General features: G+C 36.4%; 1 protein-coding gene across 9 annotated transcripts in view; it reads left to right on the forward strand.

Moving 5' to 3' along the window:
• RUG1 (Regulator of chromosome condensation (RCC1) family protein) overlaps positions 1-24,694 on the forward strand; it is a 274,217-nt gene that overhangs the window by 230,120 nt on the left and 19,403 nt on the right. For 5 of the 9 annotated variants that reach the window (XM_089809717.1, XM_089809721.1, XM_089809719.1 and 2 more), the window contains one exon: positions 3,048-3,127. The exons of 1 other annotated variant lie outside the window; for it this stretch is intronic. In XM_089809717.1, the coding sequence (XP_089665843.1) occupies positions 3,048-3,127 (80 nt within the window). Of the gene's footprint in view, positions 1-3,047; positions 3,128-3,559; positions 4,073-24,694 lie in introns of those variants that run through there. 3 more of the 9 variants (XM_089809718.1, XM_089809723.1, XM_089809720.1) reach the window with 1 other exon arrangement.

Below are 24,694 nucleotides of genomic sequence, written 5' to 3' on the forward strand. Positions count from 1 at the left end.
TCCCATTGCTCCATCATGTCTTGCCAACACCTTCAGGTTCACACTTAGGCAATGGCGCCAAAAATGTAGAATGGAAATGCTACTCACATTTATAGAGCAATAGAAACATGTATACATAGCCAAACATAGAATGTACCTTCATACCACAATACCAATTAGCGAGGAAATGATTTTACTTTATTCATACCAAAAACATCATGAGTATATTTACAATAATCCAAGTACTTATAGAAGGGTTGGTTGGTTAGAAAAACCAACCGATGCATTCCCTCACCTCCTAACTACCCATCCCGCTTTAGCTTTAACAAGCATTAAGTACACTAGTACTTTTATTCTCTACTATAGGAGAGAGGACTCTAATGTCCCCAATTTAGCTGGTTCCAGTGCTAGACGTTATCAGTTCATCATCACGACCCTTGTGAGCTGACACTGTGGTTTGGAGGGTCCTAGTTGAGTGACTTGCTATCTATAGTATGTTTGTTCTAGCATGGTTACTATTTTTTGTAGTGTAGTTGAGGCACTTGGTGATTTGGCTTCTTTAGTGATTGATTGGATTAAACAATGGAGTTTCATATTGTGAGTTATTTTTAAAGTTTGTCTTAATGAATAATTTTATTGTTATATTGTTATCATTTGATGGTGTGTGGTTGAAAAATCTTAAGTGAAAAATGTAAACAAGAAGCTATTGGGTGTTAGGTGTGATTCAATCCTCACCAAGTCTCATTTTTTATTATAAAAAGACCTTCATTAGGAAATCGAACCATCTCTTGACTTATGCATTTTATGAATTTTGTGAGTTGCTTGAGGGTTTTAGTGTTGGCTTTTGGAAAGGACTGATTTCTCCATTCTGTAATGTTCCAACCTAAAAGTAGGGTGTCCATACAACAAACAATCGGGGGATCCGTTCGATGCAACAGGCAATCCATACAGTACAACAAGGGATCTATACAGTGTGGTAGGAAGCTGTACGGTAAACCCGAGAAAAGCTCATACAGTAGGTTCAAAAGGTCATATGGTGCAGCTGGGTGAGATCTCAGGGCCGTACAATATTGTTATGATGTCCGTACAGTAGTGTAGTTGTACGGATGGAGTCGTACGGTAGTGGAAGATGGGTCCTATCAATACAACCATAAACAATCTTAGAGTTCCAAATTCATCAGATAAAAGCTGAACCGGAATGGAGATTGAACATAGATAACCTTTAATTAATATTTGCAAACAAGATGGTGCTCCGATTCACCAGATCTGAGCCAAGTAATACAGAGACGGAATATGGTGAGGATTGAATCCCACCGAAACCGGAGAAAGCCAAGTAGGGAAGATCTTTCACTTCCAAAATGGCGAACAATACTGAACTCCAATAGGAATTCGCAGTACAAAGAAATAATCCAAATCACATACCAACTACTACCTACATGTTGTGCTTAAATATCTGTCAGAGAAACTTTCCGAGGGTATACAAAGATAGCTGTTGGCCACACCTACCTATGGAAACAATTAAGTAAAAATGGTCCAAGATATACTAAATCAATCGGCCCACTAACAAAGGTTTGATTAATTATTTATTTTATGACCAGAAAATTACACATTCTTGGTTGCACTTTGAGCTGTTGAAACATACAGCAAATTGTGTTCAGATTTTGATTATGATTAGTCACAAAATTGATGTTGTTGTATGTCGATTTGGAATTCATATGATCTGAAATTAGCATTCAAAGTGAGGGGTTTCATATGCAAGAAAATACTGCTGTAGCTGAAGATTAATTGTAATGAATTTCTCTCCATTTTTGTGCATTTAGTCTTTTCGAAAATTGCTGCAATCTATCTGGGGCAGCGACTGGTATATTTTTCATCAGCTATGGGTTCAAAAGTGACTGAGCAGGAAGCAAGCAAAAGCTGTGATATCTTCTTGAGGATTAACGCAAGGAATAAATGCCGTTTGGGTATTGTAGCAGCAGCAGTACATAGGCTGCGATCAGAAAGTCAAGGCAGCATTCGAAGTTTAGGGCCATGTTGGGAACTTAATCTCCTTATATCTTGCAATCTGATAGGTGGTGTTTCATATTCTTTGCCTTGGCAGCGGCATGAATGTCTGAGGATTCAAACACATCGCATATCATCCCAGATTCTATAGAATTCACTTAGCTCAAAAAATGATTCTCATTGTAATTGCAAGCTTCTATAATTGCAATTGGTCATTTATGTCTTGGCATTCTTATTGGTTTAATTTGTGACAATTGTTTAAGCATTTATATATATTCCAAGTATACAAAAAAAAAACATATATCCAAATCAAAGTAACAAGAATCGAAATCGGATCGGAATCGGCAAGGCTGAATCAAATCGTGAATCGGCCATGAATCGGAATCGAATCGGCCATGAATTGGAAAATTTAAAAAACCCTTGAAATTTAGTGAGTAACTTATTTCATAAACCCTTTATCGCTGATTTGATTCACCGATTCACAAAAAATCGTTTGGCTTGAATCAAATCGCCGAATCGCGTGAATCGCATGAATCGCCGTGATTCTTGGAACTATGATCCAAATAAACAAAAATGTTGCAAAATTATTCAAAACTCTTCAGCATAACTCTACAGTGACCCAGCAGGGCTTTTACATTAATTACCAATACTAATAATAGTTTTAAAGGGTAATCACACATTTTTATTGCACCCATTGTATACTTCAGTTTTTGATGTGTTGGTAGCAAAGGGATTTTTGTGGACAAACTCAGTTGCTACCACTAATCCCTATTAGCATTTGAAAGTTCAAACAAAATCTGCTTCTTTTTTGAAAGCTTTTCTATGCTTTGATTTTCATTGTTACTATTACTCTTTGTTTTGCTAGATTTTAAAAATGATGAAACTCATCACGGTATAAATGATCCTAGGTTTCCAGAACTAGATAGTGTTTGATACAAGTGTTTTAATATTTTAATGATTTAAAATAGAGTTATAAAATTGTTGGCTATCTCATAATTAATATGAAGAGACAAAACAAAGGATTTGATGATATAAGTTTGAATTTTATATCTTTCCTACTAAAGGTGGCGATGCCTTCGTATGGGGATGGGGAGGTTCTCAAGGAACATTTTCAGATGATGGTTTGTCATCTGGCGGGCAATTGGTTAGTCTCTCTCTCTCTCTCTCTCACACACACACACACACACGATACCCAATTGTATGCGTACTTCCATGTTCCCACTCTCTCTATGACAATCATATGCTGAGATGCTCACAATCAGGACACAAATGCATTCACGTATGTGTGTAAATAGACATGCAAGTAGGAATAAAACAAATTTGATGAAAAATAATCATTACATAGGTAAATAATAGAAGCTTGAATTATGTATTTGTGATTTTGTTTTATCAATCAATAATTACATAGTTCGATTGTGATTTTTTTTGTGATGCATTACAATGACAATGGCTTATTACTAGATAAGAGTAGGAAGTGAAAGATATCTTAAACACGTGGCTATTAAGCTCTTAAAACATATTTTCATTTTTAAAGTAAAATATCATTAAATTCGACTAACTGGTTCGTGTGCATAAGGACCTGGGAAATAGCACAGAAACAATTCTGCTAGAGCCAGAAGGAATCAAATGGGAATAACCAATAGAAAATGAGGACTTTACCTCTGGGTGCTTGATCTGCCTTGAACATGGCTATTTGACCAGGTGTGCCTCAACTATCAAAAGCGGATCTGGCTAGAAACAAGACATGAAGAGCAGAACGAGCGATAAATGAGTTGGAGTAGAGCATATAACATCTATTCTTTGAATGGACTTGATTAAACTAAGAGGCTGTGCTGAAGTGTAGGATTTGTCTAGGTCAATATTGCTTGGAACATGATTTATAAATAACTCTCAAAGCTCATAGATAAAAGGACGGACAAAGCCTTTGGTCTTGTAAAAAACACCAAACTTGGGGAATTTTCGAATAAGTTAGTTTTACCCAATCTATTGTGTATTTTTTATTTTCCAAATGAAGACAAATTACTAAAAATAAACAATTTCATGACTGTAAGAGTTACTTTTATTTCAATCAATTTTTCACCTTTTCCAACCACGCATTATATCAAGTAATGCTGTTTTGAGTTTCAATTTGTAGGTATGTTGTTGAATATTGTTATCTTGATGTTTTAATGCACACAAAGATGGATATTGACAGATGAACCAGACCATAATGAGTATAAGCTTTTAAGCAACTTCTACACTTGTCCACATTCTGCAAGAAGGAATTCTTGCCAAACAGTTTGCTGATCATGAGCTTTTAGACTTGCGAGTTTACCAATGCTTGTTATGGGTTTGAGCATAAAGTATTTGCGTTAACCAAAATACAATAAAACTCCACTGAACAATTATAAATCAAAACAAGCCAAATCCAAGGCAATTTTTATTAAGTAATTCTGCTGTATAGCAGCTTACAACTATTACAATTAAAAGCATTGAAATTGCGAGGGGTGAATCTCTGAACTTGGATTGCTTGGAGTCTTATTCTTCCCTTTTGACAACTCAAAACTTTGACAGAAGTTGCTAAATGCTTCGAACCAGTTCATTAATGCTTCCATACAATTTCTCAAAGCCCAGACTGTGGATTAGATGTAATGATGACATGGATTTGCATTAATTTGAGACACAGGACCCTTCTATTCTTCTATCTATATTTTAACCAGCTATGCTTTGGGGATTTGACTCACTTGGAAAATTTAGTGCCTAGCAATGAATTTATTTTCAACTCCACAATAACAAAGTTTTAGTCTTCCAAGCCTCTTTAACCAACAAGCTTCACACATGTCCAAGATTCTGAACTAGGCGACTGACAATTGACATCTATTATTTATTAAAATTTAATTTCCAAACCCTGTATGACGATGTTTTCAATCTTCAATGGACAGTCATCAGAGGCAACAAACTTAAATCATTTTTCCAACCTTCCAAGATTTGGGGCACCTTGTATGAGGGAAGTTAACAAACACAAGCTTCAAATCTTCACTTTATGCTTAATTTTCACCTCTTTTGGTTCTGACCATTGCATTAGTCTTCCAATGCCATGTCTTGCTTCAATCTTCACCAAAGCACCCATCTTTACTAACAAGAATATCTCGCATCAATAATGAGATTTGTCAAACAAAACAACTCCATTTTTCACTATTGTTTCTTCAAGTGACTTGGCACAAAGAGTACAATCAGTTACTCAACCAAAAGATGCTTTCTGAAACAAGCTTGTGAAATATCCTAAACTAGATATTTCCTTGATTTTTCCTCAGAATAACATTTAGATCATAATCATATGAAACCATATCATAAATAAACCAGCAATGTAAACCATAAGAAATAACCCAACTGATATTTATTTATCTAGTTGTTTCCTCAAACTGATATTCAACACTTGAATATAGGCAGATGTATTATAAAAAACAATAGAAAAATAGTAGATTCTCTAACAAATATAAACCCGTTCTTTTCAAAATAATATTAAGGAATTCAAGCATATAAAATGCATTACAAACCAACAGCATAAAACTAACAAACTCTAATAAAACTCCTTAAAACAACGTTATTGCATTAGACAACAACAATACAATAACCGGCTTTCAAAATCCAATATTAAATACAAAAATTACAGTTAGATTGGAGCACTCAGATAAGAACCTATAAGCGCATACGAGACACCTGAAGTGACGTCTCCATGGACAATGAGTTTGCGTCTACTATTTGCTAGCACAAGGGGCTATGTCCTCACACTGGCTGAGAGTTGAAGCTTTCCGATTACTCTCCCAAGACAGAAACTGAAAACTGAATCATAAATCAAGCATGCCCAAATGAAAGAGTCTCTTCTCCTTTATCCTCACAGCTGTGACTCTTCAACTTCCCTCCTGGCTTTTCGTCTTATCTCTCCTTGTCCTTTTTGCTCACTTGATAATATTAAATTGACCTTTAATATTTTAAGTCCACGTTCTCCAAGTCAATTTTAATATTATATAATATGCCTTTAATATTTCTAATGTCCCAAAAAGGGGATATTACAAATCTCCTCTCTTTGAAATTGTTTGTCCTTAAGCAATTAATACTAGGATCCCATATAAATCTCCTTAAGCAATTAATACTAGGATCCCATATAAATCTATAGGTAGCTCCATTGATGTAAAAATCGCTTGAGAAGATTAATCGCCTAGGCTTGAAAAAGTTTAATCGGGAAAAATTGGGAAAAATCGGCAAAAAATCGGGGAAAAAATCAGGAAATCAAAAACCATTAAATTTTAATAAAAAAATGCGATTTTTTTATAGAATTCAATGTTTTTTTGCATCTAATGACTTAATTACTAACAATACATAAGAAACAATCATGTTTAGATATATATCAATGCAAAAAGAGTTATTAATCGGTAAATTACTAACAAGTAAGTAGTGACAAGTTGTAAATTACTAACAACTAACAAGTTCACAACACATGAGAAGTTGTATTCTCATAAATAAAGTGTCAAATGTAAAGAGTTCAAATAAGCACATCAACATGACTACAAAGAAGTACAAATGTCAAATATAGGACTACATCTTCCTCTTCCTAGTCGCTTTACTAGCGAGTGCGGGAGAGGGTAAGGCTCTAGAACTAGAACCTTGCAGGGTTTGTGCCCGTGTCTGTGTCTGTGTCTGTGTTTGTGCCAATGCAGGAGATGGTGTAGCTATAGAACTAGATGTCGGTAGCTCCACGTTCGCTACACGCAAGATGTCAAGGTCCTCTGTAGTAAGCTCAATGTCATCATCCTCATCATCGCCCTCCTTGATGTCATCCAAATCGATGTCATATCCAGTTCCACCCCCTTCCTCCTCTGCAGCCTCCTCCGTGGCCTCCCTCTCCAAATTCGAGATGTCCTCCTGTGTAAATAAGGGAGCCTGCTCCTGTGCCGTCCAATCATAATAAGGATCTATCTCATCCAAATCGATTGGCCCAGGAGGATCTTGTTGTGCCCTTTTCATGCGCAGTTTAAGATTATATTGCACATAGACCATGTCATTCATCCTCTGTTGGGACAACCTGTTTCTCTTTTTTGTGTGGATGGCCTCAAACAAATTCCAATTGCGCTCACAATGTGATGCGCTGCAAGGCTGTGATAGGATTTTGAGAGCAAATTTTGCAAGATTTGGAGTGCTTGCACCCCAAGTGGTCCACCAAGCCACTGCATCACAAAAATTGTACAAGTTAGAAAATACTAATAGACAACAAAAAGTGAAACATAAATGTTAATTTAACATTTGAGATTTAGAAGTTTGCAAATGTATTACTTGGGGTTTGTGTAAGCCTTGCTCTCTTGCAGAGAGGAGTGGAGAACACCTTGCCCCTTGCTGAAGTGAAGATCTTTTACTCAGCGATGATTTTATCTCTTGTTTCCTCGCTGGTTACCATCTTTTGGACTCACTCACTTAGGCCGTTGATGACCTCTCCATCAGGATCTGCATCTGTACCATCAGCCCTAAAACCAAAAACCAAAAACAAATAAGTCTTGCAATTTTAGTACAGACCCAACACCCTACGAAAGCAAAATGAACTCAAGTCTTCCTTAACTTAAATTTGAGTAAGAATGAGCTTACAGTATGCCTAAAACGTGGGTTGAGGAAATATCCTGCTGCATGAATGGGTTGGTGGAGCTGATTATTCCACCTTCTATCAATGATCTGCGAAATGGGTTCATATTTGATGCTTTCCCCCTTGTAGGAATTTTTGACAGATTCTTTGGCCTTGTCCATGGCCTCATATAGTTCACCCATTGGCGTTTGGTCTCCATCAATCAAATGTAGAACTCTGACTAAAGGCTCAGACACCTGCAATGTAAATTTGAAATTAGTTGACAAGTTACAAAATTATTATTTACTTGAGTTACAAACTTAGTATGTTATAAAGTTGTGAAGTGTAAACTAAAACTTAAAGTTTTGTAGTTACCTTTACTATTTCATCAACCTTATCTGCAAAATATTTATCAAACACAATCCGCACAACATTCTCTCCTTCACTCTTCTTTGAAAATGTGGAATCAAGCCATTTTTTGGAAACAAACATTTGCTTCAAAGAAACCAAATTATCGAGAATGCTTTGCAATGTCAAGAAAATCGTTGCAAACCTTGTGACAGCAAGCCTGACAATTTCTTTGCCATAAGTGTGCTCTCTCATCAGGCTAAGGACCCATGGGTGATTGTATATGTATTTTGTCACCCGCCTTGCATCCTCCACAATTGGAGTGACCCACTCAAGTTTGCCCATGTCCTCCAAAAGAAGGTCAAGGATGTGCTGCACTCGGGGTCCAAGAGAGAGTGGGGTGCCTCTGTTGTAAGAGTTTTCTTGCCAATTGTAAAAGCAAATACTAATTAGTTTCCAACTTTTCAAAAATATCTAACTATTAAAAATTCTTTTTGTGAAATTCGCAATGCACATGCAACATAAAATTACGGTTTAGCTGCTGATACATATGCAGCAGCATTGTCTGTGATGATTTGCACCACATTTTCAATGCCAATCTCTAAGACCATGTTCTCCAACATCAATGCCAATGTCTGAGCATTTTTTACCTTGCTGGAGGCATCGATTGATTTCAGGAACACCACATTATCATTACAGCAGGCTAAAAAATTAATTATAGTCCTGCTCTTCCCATCCGTCCACCCGTCAGAAAGAATGGTGCAACCAAATTTTGTCCATTCTTGTTTTTGTTCCTCAACAAATGCTTTGGCCCTCTCAACAACAGTTCCAATAAGCCTACAAAAACAAAATTTAGTTATGTCTTAGATTCTTAGTAATTTTAAATTGATTTAGACTTTAGTAATCAACATTCTAATTTCTAGATAAATTAATTAAAATTTAGAACTAAATAAAAAGTTATAAATTAAAAGGAAATCGAGTGTAATAAAATTATTTGCTTACCTACCACCCAACACAAAACGAGAAGGGGACTTGTACCCTTTTCCTGCAACTGTCAACCCTGTGGCCAAAGCCTTCCAATAGGGACTGTCAACAACACTAATAGGAAGGTTGTTGAAAACCCAGAAATCTGCTAGTGCATTGTCCACCTGGTCATGGACCTCCTTTATTCCATCTAGTGGCCTCTAATGAAGGTTGTGCACTAGGTGTGTGCCTCGGCACAAAATAGCTCCCTATCCCAGAAGCACCTGCTGATCCTGATGGTGCGGAAGTGCTAGGTGTAGGAGTGGGAGTGGGAGCGGAACTCGTGAAAGAAAAACCACCTTGTTTGCGGACATGCAGCCCTTGATAAGAGCCGACCATGCTCTCAATGGCTACCTCCTCCTCCTGAACATCAATGAAACTGCCCTGGGTCTCTGCTATGGCTGCCCTGACATGCAATTTATTCCACTCTCTTTGCAATTCTTTTTGCTCTCCAGCTGCGAGCAAGGCATTTGCAAACTTTTTTATTTCTTCTATTGTACCCTCACAAGGATTCATATCATGTTTTGAGATCCCTGCGATGTGATATTTGAACCGGTAAATGCCCCCGGATATTACTTTTTCACATTGAATGCAAATCACTTTGGTTGGTTCATCGGGTGCTTCATAGGCATATTTCCATGCCTGATCTCTCGCATCCTTTGGCCTGGTGCCAATGTAGCCTGAAGGGCATGGAGTCAATGGCCATTTGTTTGCCATTTAAAACTGCTGTGGGCTGCCTTACGCATACAAATTTAAAAAAAAAACTATAAATAAATTATAACAAGATCAAAGTTAACAGTTAAACAAAGAATTCAAACAACATTCCAATAACAACGCCAATAAATTGAAATCCAAATAACATTCAAACAAACTAGCTGCTAGGGTTTCAAATTTTTCAAAAAAGTGCAAATTTCTAAAATAAATTCGATCTAGAATGGAAAAAAATGCAAATGAATGCATTTATTCTTGCTTACATTCATCAAATGCATTCCTAACTAATTAGGAATGTATTTTTATCCATTTACATGCAAGAAAAAAGAATACAATCTCTTGCAAAAATAAAAAACAAAGATTCAAATCACTTACTTAGTAATGAAGAAATCGAATCAAAAGGCCTTCAAATGCACTCGATTCCGCCTCTTGCTTGCCAAGAACTCCTCTATCCTCTCCTCTCCAAAATGCCCTAAGCAATTTTATAAACTGAATGAAAAAAATGTTTTTTCGTCACTTTATGTGACTGCTGGGTGCGGGTGATTTTTTTCCAAGAAATCGCAATTTTTAGGCAATTAATTGCCTATTAATTTGCGATTTTTTTGAAAAAATATGCAAAAATAATTTGCAATTTTTGGGGCGACTAAATCGCCGGCCCCAAAAAATCCCGATTTTTTCTAATTGGTGATACTCACATCTATGGGTAGCTCTATAGCCCGATCTGGGGACAACTCCTGCCATACTGCGAAGCAAGGTGTCGAACTGCAATCCATCCATCAACCAGATCCCTGTATCCCATGTTAATCCAAGTAATGTCACTACACCTGAGGACTGTAAAACTATAAATGTCATCGTATCCAATCTCAAACTGAGTAGAACTGCAACCCAACTCTCAACAAGCCATAGATACGTTTGGCCAACACCTGGATCCCAAACATCGATGGCATCACCAAATGATATGATGAGATAAAAATGTATCCAGAAGCTATGTATACCCCAATAGGCGGTGACGACCCATCCTAAATAGATGATGTAGGAAATGAGCTGCCCAAAAGATGTAATCAACACCAAGGGCGCATAAAAGATAATACTGCCATCATCACTCTGAAGAATCCCTAAATACATAGGGGTCATGAGAAAGAATGAAGCTGAAAAAAACATTCTCTATGATCAACACATAACTCTCCTCAATCCTCCACCAGGACTTGTTTAACTGCTGCAATAAGTTAGAATTTGGAACCATGTAAAGGTTGAAAGAAAGAAGGGCAGTAGTAGTCATTTCATCACACCAATCCTATGACCAAGGTTCGATGTTAAGAACTGTAGCTTGATCCAAATATCTGAATTCAAGGTCATCCTCTTCCTGGAAATCAAGAGGAATTCTCTCCTCTACCTCAAAAAGTGGGTTATCAAAAATCCAAACAGCATCTACCTCAAACAAAGGGTTGTCTATAAACTAAAAGTGATCTAAAGTTTTGGAACTTGGTTGCTTGGGGCAACTATCCAAATCATACGTCTACTAAGTGCTATCAACTTCATCAATTACCTCTAGGAAAAATTCCTGTCTCTCTGTATCCTCATGTTTCCTAAAATGATTTGTGCTCCTAATTTGATTTTCCACTTCCTTAAGGGAAAACTGAATATCAACCAATGCCTCGCGAACATACTTAAGGTCCTTGTTGAGCTCCTTAATCTCATTCCTTTCTTTATTCACTTGGTTGATATGGGATCCAACAACCTTAAGAGTATAATCCCTTTTGAAAAGCAAACATAAGTAATCTGATTTCATAGATTCAAGGGCTGCCTTTTGACCACCTACAAATCAGCAATAGGCCAATCTCCTTTCTCTTACCTTTGTGCCTTCTTGTAGAGATCCTCAACCAACTTGTGTGTGCTATCATAATGTACCAGAGATGCCACAACTCTATCTTCATTAACCTTCAACTATTTCTTTAAGGTATGCATTTTATGATTTTCATTTTGAAGCAATTCATCGATTTGTAGTTTTATCTCAGTATGTTCGTCTAATTTTATGTCAAGGGCATAATAAATACATGGTTCATCACATCTCTCAAAATCAAAAGCATTCTTTTCCGTGTTTTCTTGATTTGTATGCAAAGGCCAAAGTGTTGCTATGTTATCATTTGCATGTAAGGGCTCATCATACAAGGACCCCGACCTTTTATTACCTTGTGTCCAACCTATCTCATCAATCTGCCTGTCAAAACTAACCTCCAATTCACCAACGAAGAAACTTGTACCTTGTGTAACAACTTTTGCCTGATCACGAGAAGGCTACAAATCAATGGTGGTTGATTGTTCTTTTTCAAGATCCTCCATTAAATGATTTTGGTCTGCTAGAAATTCTTCATACAAACTTTTGCAATGGTCCTTTTCAAGGGGATCTTGAACCAAATAAAAGTACTTTCTTTTTGCCCTATCCATCTTATTTTGCTGCTCTAGATGAAGCTCCAAGTAATTGTTGAACGATAAGTCATTCTGAACTCGGTTAGGAAGGTTTTTATATTCTCTGTAAATGTTGAGTATCTTTGCTCTTATATCAAAATTCTAGGCTGACTTCTCTTGTAGCTTTATAGTACCTTTCCTGATCCCTGTAATTGGATATCTTTCTTTGAAAGATGTCCCAACTATATTAGATTGGTCATAGAAAGATTTGGAGTATATTCGTTGATTCTTACTTTGCAAGAAATTTATGAGATCAACCATATAATCTTTGTCACAATTAACTCAACAGACTATGGATTACTCTAGTAAGAATCTATGAACCTTAAGCCTTTGATAAAGGATTTGAACTCAGTGATTCAATGAGATATTATGCCAATTCCTGGTATAACCAAACCATAGTTTTGCAATTTGTGAGAAATTTTTTAACAAATGTGGAATGGAATGGTTTTGGTAAAAATAAAAGATCAGGGTGAAATTGCCTAGAAATTGGCACAAAGCTTTATTATGATACCGAGAACACCGAAGAGTGTATATTTGGTTATGGGAGCTTATTAGGACCATTCTATAATCATTCAAAAATAATCACCTTAATACAGTTTCTATAGTGCACAGTGGAAAATGAAGAAAATTGCGAGAGGTGACTGGGCTTTGTAAAAATAGTAAATGTGGTCATATGACATTGAAATTTTAAGCGAAGGCATATTTTTGTGCATATAATGCACAGGAGTGATTGTCATGACATAATGGCTCTATGAGAGGAAAATATTAATTCTTGAATATGAGCACTTTAATGAACTTTAATTGTGAATGTAGTAAATTTGAGGAAAATGCATATAAAATAGCTTAATGAAAAATATTGTGGTAATGTAATGTAATGGGCACCCCTGGATGTTCCAAAAACTAAACCAAATTGCTGAAAGGAATTATGTCAAACAGTTTGCATTCAACTTCTTATTTCTCCATTTAATGTTTTAAACCCCTTATAATTTCGAAAATCAAACGTTTATTTGTTTGTTGTGTTTCATGCATGGAATTGGTATCATACAACATAAGCAAGAAAGAAACTACAATGATATGCAAAGTGGAAATGAACTACTGCTAATAAAATGTTGTTTTCAGAATTCATAAAATCAAATACATGGCAGATTTATCAACTCGCTAATTACTTCAGCAGTATTGACATAATACTCCAGCCCATGCTTTCGAACTTGCTGCTACAATACTTTGTCCTTCAATCAGTCCACTACCTTCATAATACCATTCCCTCAAAGCGGCATAAGCGTCGGACAAGTAATGAAGAAGATATGAGCAAAATACCAAATCTGCCTGTAGCCGGAAATGCAACTAAACTGCCTGATAATGAAGCCAATAACAAAGAATTCCAGAGGCCAAACCCCAAGGGAATGACGTCTAGAATGTTACAAGAGAGGATAGACGTCCTCAAATGCCAAGAACAGAGCTGCAACTCACACACCAATTTCTTCTCATATTCAACCTGCCTAATGAAGCCACAAATGCTTCCTTTTATTCTATTTCCAAGGGTCCGCTCAACTCAGATGGGCAATGTGGGATAAAAGATGTGTAATATATAAAACATATATTAAAATACCCCTTATGTCTCCCTTGGGTACACACCACCATAAAATAAATATTAAAGTAACACTTTAATATTTTACAATTAAATTAGACGTTACTTTAATAAAACTTCAGGCATTAAAATGTATTAGCAATCGGACTCCGAATAATGCGAGTGATAGCTCATCGGAAAGTTCTCACTGAGGAGTATTGAATCCAATCACCAAAATTGACCTGCACTGTGTCCTGCCGACTTACTAAAAATAGTAAGTATGCCTGAAATTGAGCAAATCAACTTCGTTTTGGCCCAAATTGGAAATGACTAGGCCAAAACACTCCAGGATCCCATTAAACCCTTCGTTAGCCCTCGGGACCATGTAGAACAAGGCTAACGCACACACACTTGGTCAACTGCTAAAAGAACGTGAAGGCCAAAAGATGGGATCATTACAAATCCGCCCTCCTTGAAATTGCTTGTCCTCAAGCAATTAAGTAACATAATGGACTCCAACCTCCACCTGGATCCCAATAGGTGATATCCATATGGAAGTTAAACCAACTGCAAATCCGCATCATCAGGACCACCCCCTGTAGCCTAGCATTCAAAACTTGTGCTGATGAAGTCAGAATGTCACCATAAGGCAACTCCATAGAAGATCTATGAAACGTCTTCTTACCTTTATCCATCCACATAATATATATTGGAATGGAATGCATATTATCACCATCATGCATTGAAAAAGATGTAGTTGTAGGTGAACCATATGTACTCATGCTAACTGTATCAACAATAGGTGTTGCCGCATCGAAATATATGGACATAGGAACAACATTAACTGCTGCAACAGAAAAATGAATTGAATTTGTAGTTGATGAAAACTCATAATCATTAACATGTGTGGCTTCATTAGAAAATACATCAACCACTGCATTTATACCATTAAACTCCTCATTGGATGCTTCAAGTGACATAGAAGTGGTTGCTGATATGATAGTATCCTCGCATTCTCCTAATTCCACTATTGCTACGTCATCATCCCCCGACAAGGCTTCATATGTGGTCTCCTGACTTCGCACGCATGTCTCTACTGACTCTGCCGTAATGCCCACATCACTAACATCATAGCTGGCTGGCTCTATATGTGTCTCGATCCCACCTGAGAAATCGACTACCTTCTGCTCTGGAGCAACATACAAATCATCAATTTTGATACCCATCTGTCTAGCCATAAGCTGCAACATCATATCCATTCGCCTATTCTGCTCCTGTTGCATATGTTGCCCCTTCTCTAATGTACCCAATAACTGTCTGAACATCACATCTTGATCTGGACTAATATACATCTTTATCTAGCTATCAATATGATCTCCACAGGATGGCAGGACTTATAGCTCTGATACCACTGTAATGGGCACCCCTGGATGTCCCAAAAAACTAAACCAATTTGCTGAAAGAGATTTTGTCAAACAGTTTGCATGCAACCTCTTATTTCTCCGTTTAATGTTTTAAACCCCTTATAACTCTGGAAATCAAACATTTATTGTTTGTTGTGTTTCGTGCATGGAATTGGTATCATACAACATAAACAAGAAAGAAACTCAAGTGCAAGAAAATTAGGGTCTTCAAAATGGGTACCCAGAATGGTTCTACTTATGCAAATATGCACATACTTGGGAATCAACCATTTGGCATATACATCGAATCAGTTTCTGGAGGTTGGAAGTATGATGGAATGCTTGATCATGGGTGACACACATGGTCATAGAGAGAAATTTTCTTCTTGGTCATGGATCTGGAATTCAGAATTTGCAAAACTTTAGTGTTCCACCACCTCGTACTACCACAAGAACACAAACCACTTTGGTGAATACATGATGGTGGGAGAATGTACACATGGAAATAAACATGACAGAAAACTTTTAGTACTGATCTAGTTTGTCTTGTTATGTTAATAGTTTCCAATTGGCAATGTGTAGTGGATGCTATTGTAGTTGTAGGTTTCAAGCCCCATCTTACGAAACATTGAGGATTGGTATGCTCAATGATGCAATTTAGGATGCTAAGGAGAATTAATTAGGATGGGGAAAGAGTGGCTGCAATACTATGTCAGCTAGGTGGATATATAGAAGGAACCAAACCCTCATTAACTTCCTTGTCTCTTGTGATATCGACTTGATATTTTTTTAATTTGTGGATGCATCAGATTTATTAAGATTAACAGATGCATTATCCGAGATGTATGGTGTAGTGGTCAAAGATGTAGGCCCATATAATGTGGTTATCTCAGACAATGTTGTTGTGTGCATTGCTGTTGGGAGACTCCTATCGAACAAACACTCTGTTTTCAAGCCCATGTGTAGCACATTGCCTTGATCAACCCTAGTGAATATTGAGAAAATTGAATGGGTTCAAGAGACATTACAAAAGGGCTCATGTGGTCACCAACTTTGTCTATAATCATACAAGGGATTTGTGTGTGATAAACTCTTTCACAAAGGGCAATGAATTAGTTTGACTAGGTGTGACAAGATTTACAACATAGTTACTCACACAAGAGACTCTTTGCCAACAAAAAATGAATTTGAAATGAGTGTCTGTTTCAAATGGTTGGGTATAGTTCCATGTACTCTACTAGATTTTAGGAGGCATTGAAGAAGTTCTAGAATTTTCAAAGCCTCTATAAAAAGTCAATTCTAATTAAGATTAATCCTAAATGGGATAGTTGTGTGAGGCCATGGATAAGGCCAAGGAGGTTGATGGAACTTTAAATTTTGACACATTGTAATGTCCCAAATATCATAGCAAAAGAAGAAAAATTGTATGTGATCCATATATGTTCCAGGACAGATGCTGATGTATTTGAAGCTGATTTAAATGGAGATTGAGAATGAAGACATGGAGGGTGATTATGACAGTAAGATTTTATCATGTAGAACCTAAGCCAATTGGAAGGATGTGTGAGAATGCCTCTGCCTGTGTCTTAGCTTTGATACACTTCTGATCAGCCAAAGTGAGACCAAGGAAAACAATGGAATTGACAACTGATCCGCACCTTGCTCTGTCTTAGCACATATTGTACATTCATATGGATGATTCTATAATTGCCTCAGACTGTTAAAATGGAAGTTTCACTTACAGTATCTCAAATATTGTTATTGATAGTACTTCAAAGAGCTTCTTTACCCTCTGATAATAAAAGTGAATCAGCTAGTGAATAGCTTAATTTGTTGAAGATAGAAGTGCCACCAGTTTTCTGCTTAGCTCTGTAAAAGCCATTTAGCATATTTTGACATCGAATCATCATGAATGGACTAGATGCAGGGGTATTGAAGGCTCTTTTGGAGAGTTTCCAGATTCGTCTCAGTATTGCAATTTCTTATATACAAGGCTTCATGAAATGAACATATTGCTTCTGTACATCACCCTCTGTACACTTATTGGTGGCAAATTAAAGAAAGATGTTATGGAAAGTTTCATAGTAACAAATGCTTATACAAAATGCAATTATGAGTGCCAAGTTGTGGGAGCCTTATTATAAGGGGTTAGTAGATGTAGCAAGGCAGGCATACTGAAAAGCAACACAATCCCAACTATGTTCAGGACTCAGAAAACACTGCATCTACGAGTTTTTCTGTGATTGAATGGAATGTTTTGGTTGTGCTCGATCTTTCAACGAATGATCCTACTCTCCTGTGCACACTTTCTTAGAACAGTTGCAAGAGAGTTGAGGTGTTTGTATATTTTACATATGTGCTGCTTGCAGGGTGTACATTCAAGAGTAGAGAGCTATATCAATTGCTCACCGGCTCTTTGTACCTTTTTATTCGGTTTAGCAATTGCATGACCAGCTCTGTGGTATTAACACCTAAACTCACGATGGAAGATTGCTAGACATCAAATTTTCGAAATTGCATACAGGCTATACCATGACACACAGAGTAGTGTGAGAACATGAAAGTCTACACTGGAGGTTTGATATCTGCCAGAGAGTAATTCAAATGGAGTCTTTGAATCAAAAACATGAACATAAACCTTCTACTCCAGGCAGGGATAATAAAGCCCAATAATGACAATATAGAAGGAAGCCATCCGAATCTGATAAAAGGAGAAACCAGTTGAAGATCGCACAGGCACCATGAAGAAACATAGAAGTATTAACAGCAACCAGAGGTATCGAGGATTAAGTCAGAAGCCTTGCAATTTAAAAAATACAGATGAAGCATTTCCGAAAAATTCATACCCGATAAATGATATGTGACAGATGTGGTCTTCACTCTCAAAAAATAGCATCATTGCCAGACTATGTGCATATTTTTGTGGGCACAAGTACACTGTGGTACCTTCGACATTAGCAGAGGAGAAGTCATGTAATCCATTTTTGTGTATTTTTAGTGCTGAGATCAGGGGTTCTTTAACACCCCAGAAACTGCAAGTAAAGTTGAAGCTCTAGGTCGAATTCGCAAGGCAGAGGACACGTTTTAATCAGTTCATTATTTTTCAAAGTATTCAAAGAATATCAATGTTGATTGTGACGAGTATGTTTGGAAAACCATGTGATATCAGAGTTCAATGAACTAGAATTGAATAAAGTACCATTGCAATGGAATAATGAAGTCGACTTGTTAAACGATGAAATAAAATAATATTGGAGTTAGCGATGACATAGTAGTGAAAATGTTTCATGTCACCTATTAAAGTCAGATTAAAAGTTACGAAAATAATTTGTTAAAAAAACAAATGAAAAGGTGCCGATATAACTTAGACGTGGGACATGACTTCTAATTTGAAAAGTCGCATCTTACAATAGATAAGATATAAAACCTATCTCATTTTTGAAGAATAAGAGATCCGAACACTTTATATTTTCTCAAAAGAAGCATTTTTTATATTTATATATTTTTGTAAGGAGGAAAAAGAGCTAAATATGGCTTCATAATGTAAATTCCATTATTTTATTTTTTAAATAAAATAAAATGTCTTTTGTTTATTTTTGAATCGCGTGGAGATTTAAAACTATAGGCAAATCGTCCTTCGTAGTTATATTTTAGAATTCTGTATATGATTTTGATATCCGTTAAGTGGACATGGTCAATTAGCATTTTAGATTTGATCATCATAGGTGTTGTGAAATATAAAATTGTTTCCGTACCTCTATCCAATTTGTCTCCTTCTCAGCGGAGTTAAAATTCAATCTGGACTAATTTAAGATTGCATTATAATTGGTCTGTCACCTCTGGATTATTAAAATTGTTGGCAGTATAAGTGGATTGAACATTATGAAGTTGTATGTGAAAGTTCACTGAAGTTGACTCTATTGCCCGGATGAGCAGAGGCACTGGTCTTTTTATTATTGAAGTCAGAAAATCTATAGATTCCTTTTGCAAGCATCAAATTCATTAATATTTAAACATTATACAAAACATTCAATTATTATCCAGCGTCCAGTTTCAATTTCATCGAGTTCGAGGACCTTGCCAAATGAATAACTCTAGAAGTTTAAATTCGCTATAGAAAACCCTTGAATTGAGTAGTCAGTGTTCAAGGTGAAGGTCTACTCGCCTAAGTGTTGCGGAGCCCGAAGTGCAGGGGAATCTAAGCAATTTCCATTCGTTGGCCAAAATTTGATTGAGAAGTCCTATCAGAGAAGTGGCAAGCTCTTGGATTTCCAATTTGCAGTTTTGGGAACCAACATAGGTGATGAGGGGTAGGATGGAAAATAACAGGGACAGGTACATGCCATTATGAGACATGATTGATAGAAGATGGGAATGATAAATGCTCTTTCCTCTCCATGCCGAAGGATGCTATCTAAAGCCATCGTTGTCTAACTTTTTATCCAAATATGATGATGTTAAGGTCACACAAGGCTTCTTTGTATGTTTGGAGAAAATGTTTCCAAACTTAAAGCAATCACATGTAGCTATGGCAAAGTTACCAAGTACAAGCATGCAAGGGGTTTACTTTAATCTAAGGTGGTTGTGGAAGGCAATAAGACCTTCCAACCAAGTAGACTCTAAATACTTTTGTGAGTTTCTCTATATTTTAGACATGATCATTAATTTTGTTATGATTTTGAGATATTCTTTCATAATCATTCACATATAATGTGTTTTCAGCCTAATGATGCGATGTTTTGGTCATGAAACAAAAAATCTTCGATAGATGTCAAGACACATTTTGAACCAGCTATGTAGCTCATGCATTTGGCAGCAAATTAGAGTGTTTCAAACACATACATTCGACGAAATGGAATTGCCCAACATAGCAATAAATTAGTGGCTAGGTGTTTGTTCTCCACGTCTTAGCTGTAATGGCCCTTGCCAATAGGCCACTAATAACCACTAATACTAAATTGTGAAATTTCGTCAAACACTTGACATGCAAACTAAATATACTGCTGAAAGTAAAATGCTGAATAAAGAAAATTGTTATGCAACAAATCTACTCAAATAGCTGATGTAAAATAGTGCCAATATATTTATTCAATGATAACCAAATGCTTTTACATATGATATGCGATTTTCAACTCAAAGCATTACAACATGGCACATTACAAACAAACCCTCATTCGCTGAATGCAACTGAGAATTTCTTGTAACTACAAATTGAAATGAAAGAACTTGGATTGAGCAAATGCTGGAGACTGAATGCCAAAGATGAAATGATGAAAATGCGACTCCAACCTGCCCTCAAACTTGCTGACTGTACGGCCTGTAGGTACAACCATACATGTACAGACTGGTATGACACCTGGCAAAAATAAATAGTGGGCTGAAAGGTGCCGAAAATGCTATGGAAATAATCGCCAGGCTCCACGGAAAATTCTCCTAAAAAATAAAAATCAAACTCCCAGCCAACAGTGAGATATGAGCAAAAATGCATGTCCAGGCTGAAAATCGAACCCTGCTGGAAATGTCCAAATAAGCCCAACTTGAAGTAGCTGAATATCACTTCCAAAGTGCAACCCTTCAAAGAATACTTCACCTCTTTAGTTATGCAAATCCTTAGGAGACTCTATTCCTAATGATCAAATGACAATCTGCAAACCAAGACGAGGCCACAAATGCTCAAAGACAAAATTAGTGTAAACTCAAGTCATAGGATGTCCAAATGAGGGGCCAAGCACTCTATTTATTCATTTTGCTAAGAAGCTACTAAGAACTTCTAGAAGTATCCATAAAATATTCTTATGAAATTTCTTTATAATGCACTTTTATATAAAAAGTAACTTTATAAAATAAAAAGTGCAACTCAACTTAAAATTATAATATTTTGGCCCTGCATAACACATAAAATAAAAATATGGTAAATCCCATCTCTCCAAGAGCAAAATAGGCCATCCAATCCCCAAATAATCATCAGAATGACTTTCTCACCAAAATCATCTGCCTACGAGAGTCCATGATAGGCAAATTCATTGAAATATAACATGTCATTAAAAAAAGGACATCACATTAGCTTGTAGCTAAAGGAAGCTCATGTTTAGACTTTTATATTAGTAGTGAGCTGAGATTAAATTCATTATGTTTACAATTATAAGGAGAAATATAATTCTTGTATGGACAAAACTAGGTGCTATTGAGGATGACAAGCCAATTGACCTCAATGAGATTGATCCACAGTCCAAGTGGATTGCTCCTAGTGATGATTTTTTTCAGCTTAAGGATTTTGAGATCCTGACAAAGGCTAACATGAATCCTCATCATATTGAACAAATTAGGAAAGGCTCATGCCCAAGAGCTTCAATGTCAAGATTGTTGGGTGGATGTTTTGCAACCGACAGTTTGTGCAAGTGCATTCGCAAAATAGGTAGACCAAACACAATGTATGAGACCAAGTCTCTCCCACCTTTAAGAGAAGGCTCCCCCTTCTCACAGTTCCTTGGATCAACTCAAGGTAAGCAAGAAGTTGAGAAGTTTCGTAAGGGGTGTTACCAATATTCTTTCCTCTTATCTTTCAAGAAAGAATCCACTTACCCATAGAGCAAGTAATGGGCAAGATTAAATCACGAAACTACACTTCTATCTAATAGCTAGAAATGGTGATACCAATAAACGAACACCAACTCAAAGGCTGATTGAAAGCATACTGGTTTGGCTCTAAGTCCTCTTTGTCTAATTATAAGAAAAATCACTACCATTGGGGCGCAAAGACTTCTAGAAGTAGATGATTTCTATTCTATAACTTATTTTTAGATTTTATCTATTCTGGAAGAAAAACCTCTACCATCGGGGTGCAAAGACTTCTAGAAGTAGGGAAGTTCTAACTATTTTTCGTGAATTTGAGATGGATAGACAAGCTATAGTCAAAGCTTTTAGTTTATGTATCACCACAATTGCTCTTAGTCAAAGCTTCAGCTCTAATTGTTTCTTAACTCACTATGCTCTATTATTTAAGCATACAATAAAACCTGCATCAAAGACAATAGACACAAATTATAGTCAAAGCTTCCAATTTGTCCTATCACAATTGCTTCCATTCAAAGCTTTGAATCCAATTGCTTCTTTTTATTCACCTTTTTTCCAAATTGGTACTACACAGTCAAAGTTATGCTTGCATAAGTTTGGCTGAGCTTTCTTGCATACAATAAAAGATGATTTTTACAATGAGGGGGCACTTCTTATAAAGGAAAAGTGAGAGAAAAGAGGAAAAAGTGGGAGCAACTCAACCACTTTGACCCGGTAAAACTAGGCGAGAAAAATTATTGAATTACATGTCATGAGGATATGCAATTGGATTACACGCAATTCATCATCTCCAACTATAACAATATGAGGAAAAAGTTGGACGATCGTCGGATTGAAAGTCCTTGTATTTCGCGCTACTACACTTTCTTTGATGAATTACCATTTATTATGTGAAAACTCGATGTAATCAAGCTTTTCATCATTCCACAGTTGTGAATTCTTCATTGTTAGATTCGTATATCTTGGAGTTTCGAACACTTTGAAAGACCTTCTCAATGATGTCTAGACATAAACCTAGAACTACTTTCCAATCAACATCTTCAAATAATTCTTCTCCTCTTTTTCTTTTTTACAAATCAAAGTGCTTTGGTGCATTCCCACATGAATTAGGTTCTCGGGCAGCCATTGGGAAAATAAAGACCAAATGAATTACTGCTCTTTTTTGTTCAAAGAATGCCTTTTTGACTTGAAGAGTCTGTCGTAACATGAAAATTCCAATGAGTTGAAGCATCTTCCAATGGGATTAAATCCATGAAAACTTTGGATTTGAGTTGTAATTCCAGATCTATGAAGGATATGTGTTCAAAGTATGGATTAGATACTTATTGAACACTTTTGAAGGCTGGAAATGAATAAGACAGCTTGTATTTTGGGCAGAAATGGCCAAACTTGGGTTTAGGATGGTGGATTACATGTTGGCAAAATTGGGCTTTTGCTTTGGATGGCCAAGAATGCAAGTTAAAATTGTATGGAGGTATGTAGGATCAGAGACTTATGTTCAAAAACGTGAGTTTTGATTGAAATCGGATTTAGGAGATGCAATTACATGTTTAGGAATATGGAATTTAGATGCATTTGGATGATGGATGGCATAGTTCAACTTCTTGCCGATATATCAGCGACAAATCAACTTCTCGTGAGAAGTTCCAGGCAGCAAGAAATGTTGAGATTTTATCGCCGGTTTTGGGGGCCGATTTTGAACTTCTTGCGGCAAGAAGTTGGCGATAACTTGGCGATATATTGCCATCTCTTGCAATAACTTGTTGTCTTCTTGCAGGTAGCGTGCCAGTTAACACTTGCACACGAAAACATCATTTTATTGTTTGTTGTGTTCTGCATCTTGGGTGGAGGATAAGGGCAGTGATAGTGAGCATAGTGATAGTGAGGATGAGGAGGATCAGGAGTCATTGCTAGGGCCAACACCAACACCACCACAGATGACTGCTATGGCGAGAGCTGCTAGACCCCCTCCCTCACCTATAGTTTTTACTAGAACTATTGGGAAGGGGAAGAGGAAGATGCAGACTAGTTTCATATTAAACTTGACATTTGTATTTGCTTATATTTTGACAAAGACAATTCGGTATTTGTAGTTTGCTTCAGAGTTCAAACAACAGTGGCATTGCACGAGGATGTGATTTTGTTACTTATTGCATATATATATATATATATATATATATATATATATATATATATATATATATATATATATATATATATATATATCAGCTTGTTTGGTTTGTTTACTCATTTACCGACTCAATACATGCATCAAGTTATTGAATTTTGTGAAAAAAGTGCATTTTAAATTAAATTAAAGTCATTTTTAAAATTCCCGATATTTTCCTGAGTTGTTGTCAATATCTCTCCAATATTTGTTGAGAAATTTATTTTAGCCTCGTCGAGAAGTGGCAGAGAACAAGAAGTTGAACTATGATGGATGGTAAATGGAAGATGAGAGCATGGAGAATACTTGAATTCTTTTGGTGAAAAATTCCATCATTTTCTTCATGGACAAACCAAAAACAAAAATAAAAATAAAAATCAAACCTCTTGCTTTTACACAAAATGAACAACAAAAAGCTAGGGCTGCATTTGAACAAATGGATGATAAAGGGCCAAAGAATGCAACAAATTAACAAAACAAGCAAGAAATGCAAACAAAACCAGATTCTTGCACTTACTTCGAGAGAAAAAGGCAAAATTTGGAAGAAGTTAGAATAAATTTGTTCTCTCCAAAATCAGGTTCTACAAGTGTGTTTGGATGTGATGACCAAATTCTTTTGAAAGATACAAACCTTATCTCTAAATCGTGTTTTATAGGTGCAAATGCATGTGCTAGATTATACAAATGATCTTGCAAATGTCTTCCAAAGTGCAGCTTGAATTTCTCCATGTGATTTTTGTGCTGAAAATGGCTTTTCAAGGCAAAATCGAGTTCTCCAACTTGCATTACATTTGCATAAAATGATGAAGGAACTTGTTGGAAATGCCTTTCATTGCAAACTGCTTTATCAAACATGGTTTAGA

The sequence above is a fragment of the Cupressus sempervirens genome, chromosome 11 (assembly GCF_028749045.1).
Source record: "Cupressus sempervirens isolate cs-2001-9-10 chromosome 11, ASM2874904v1, whole genome shotgun sequence".
Taxonomy (NCBI): domain Eukaryota; kingdom Viridiplantae; phylum Streptophyta; class Pinopsida; order Cupressales; family Cupressaceae; genus Cupressus; species Cupressus sempervirens.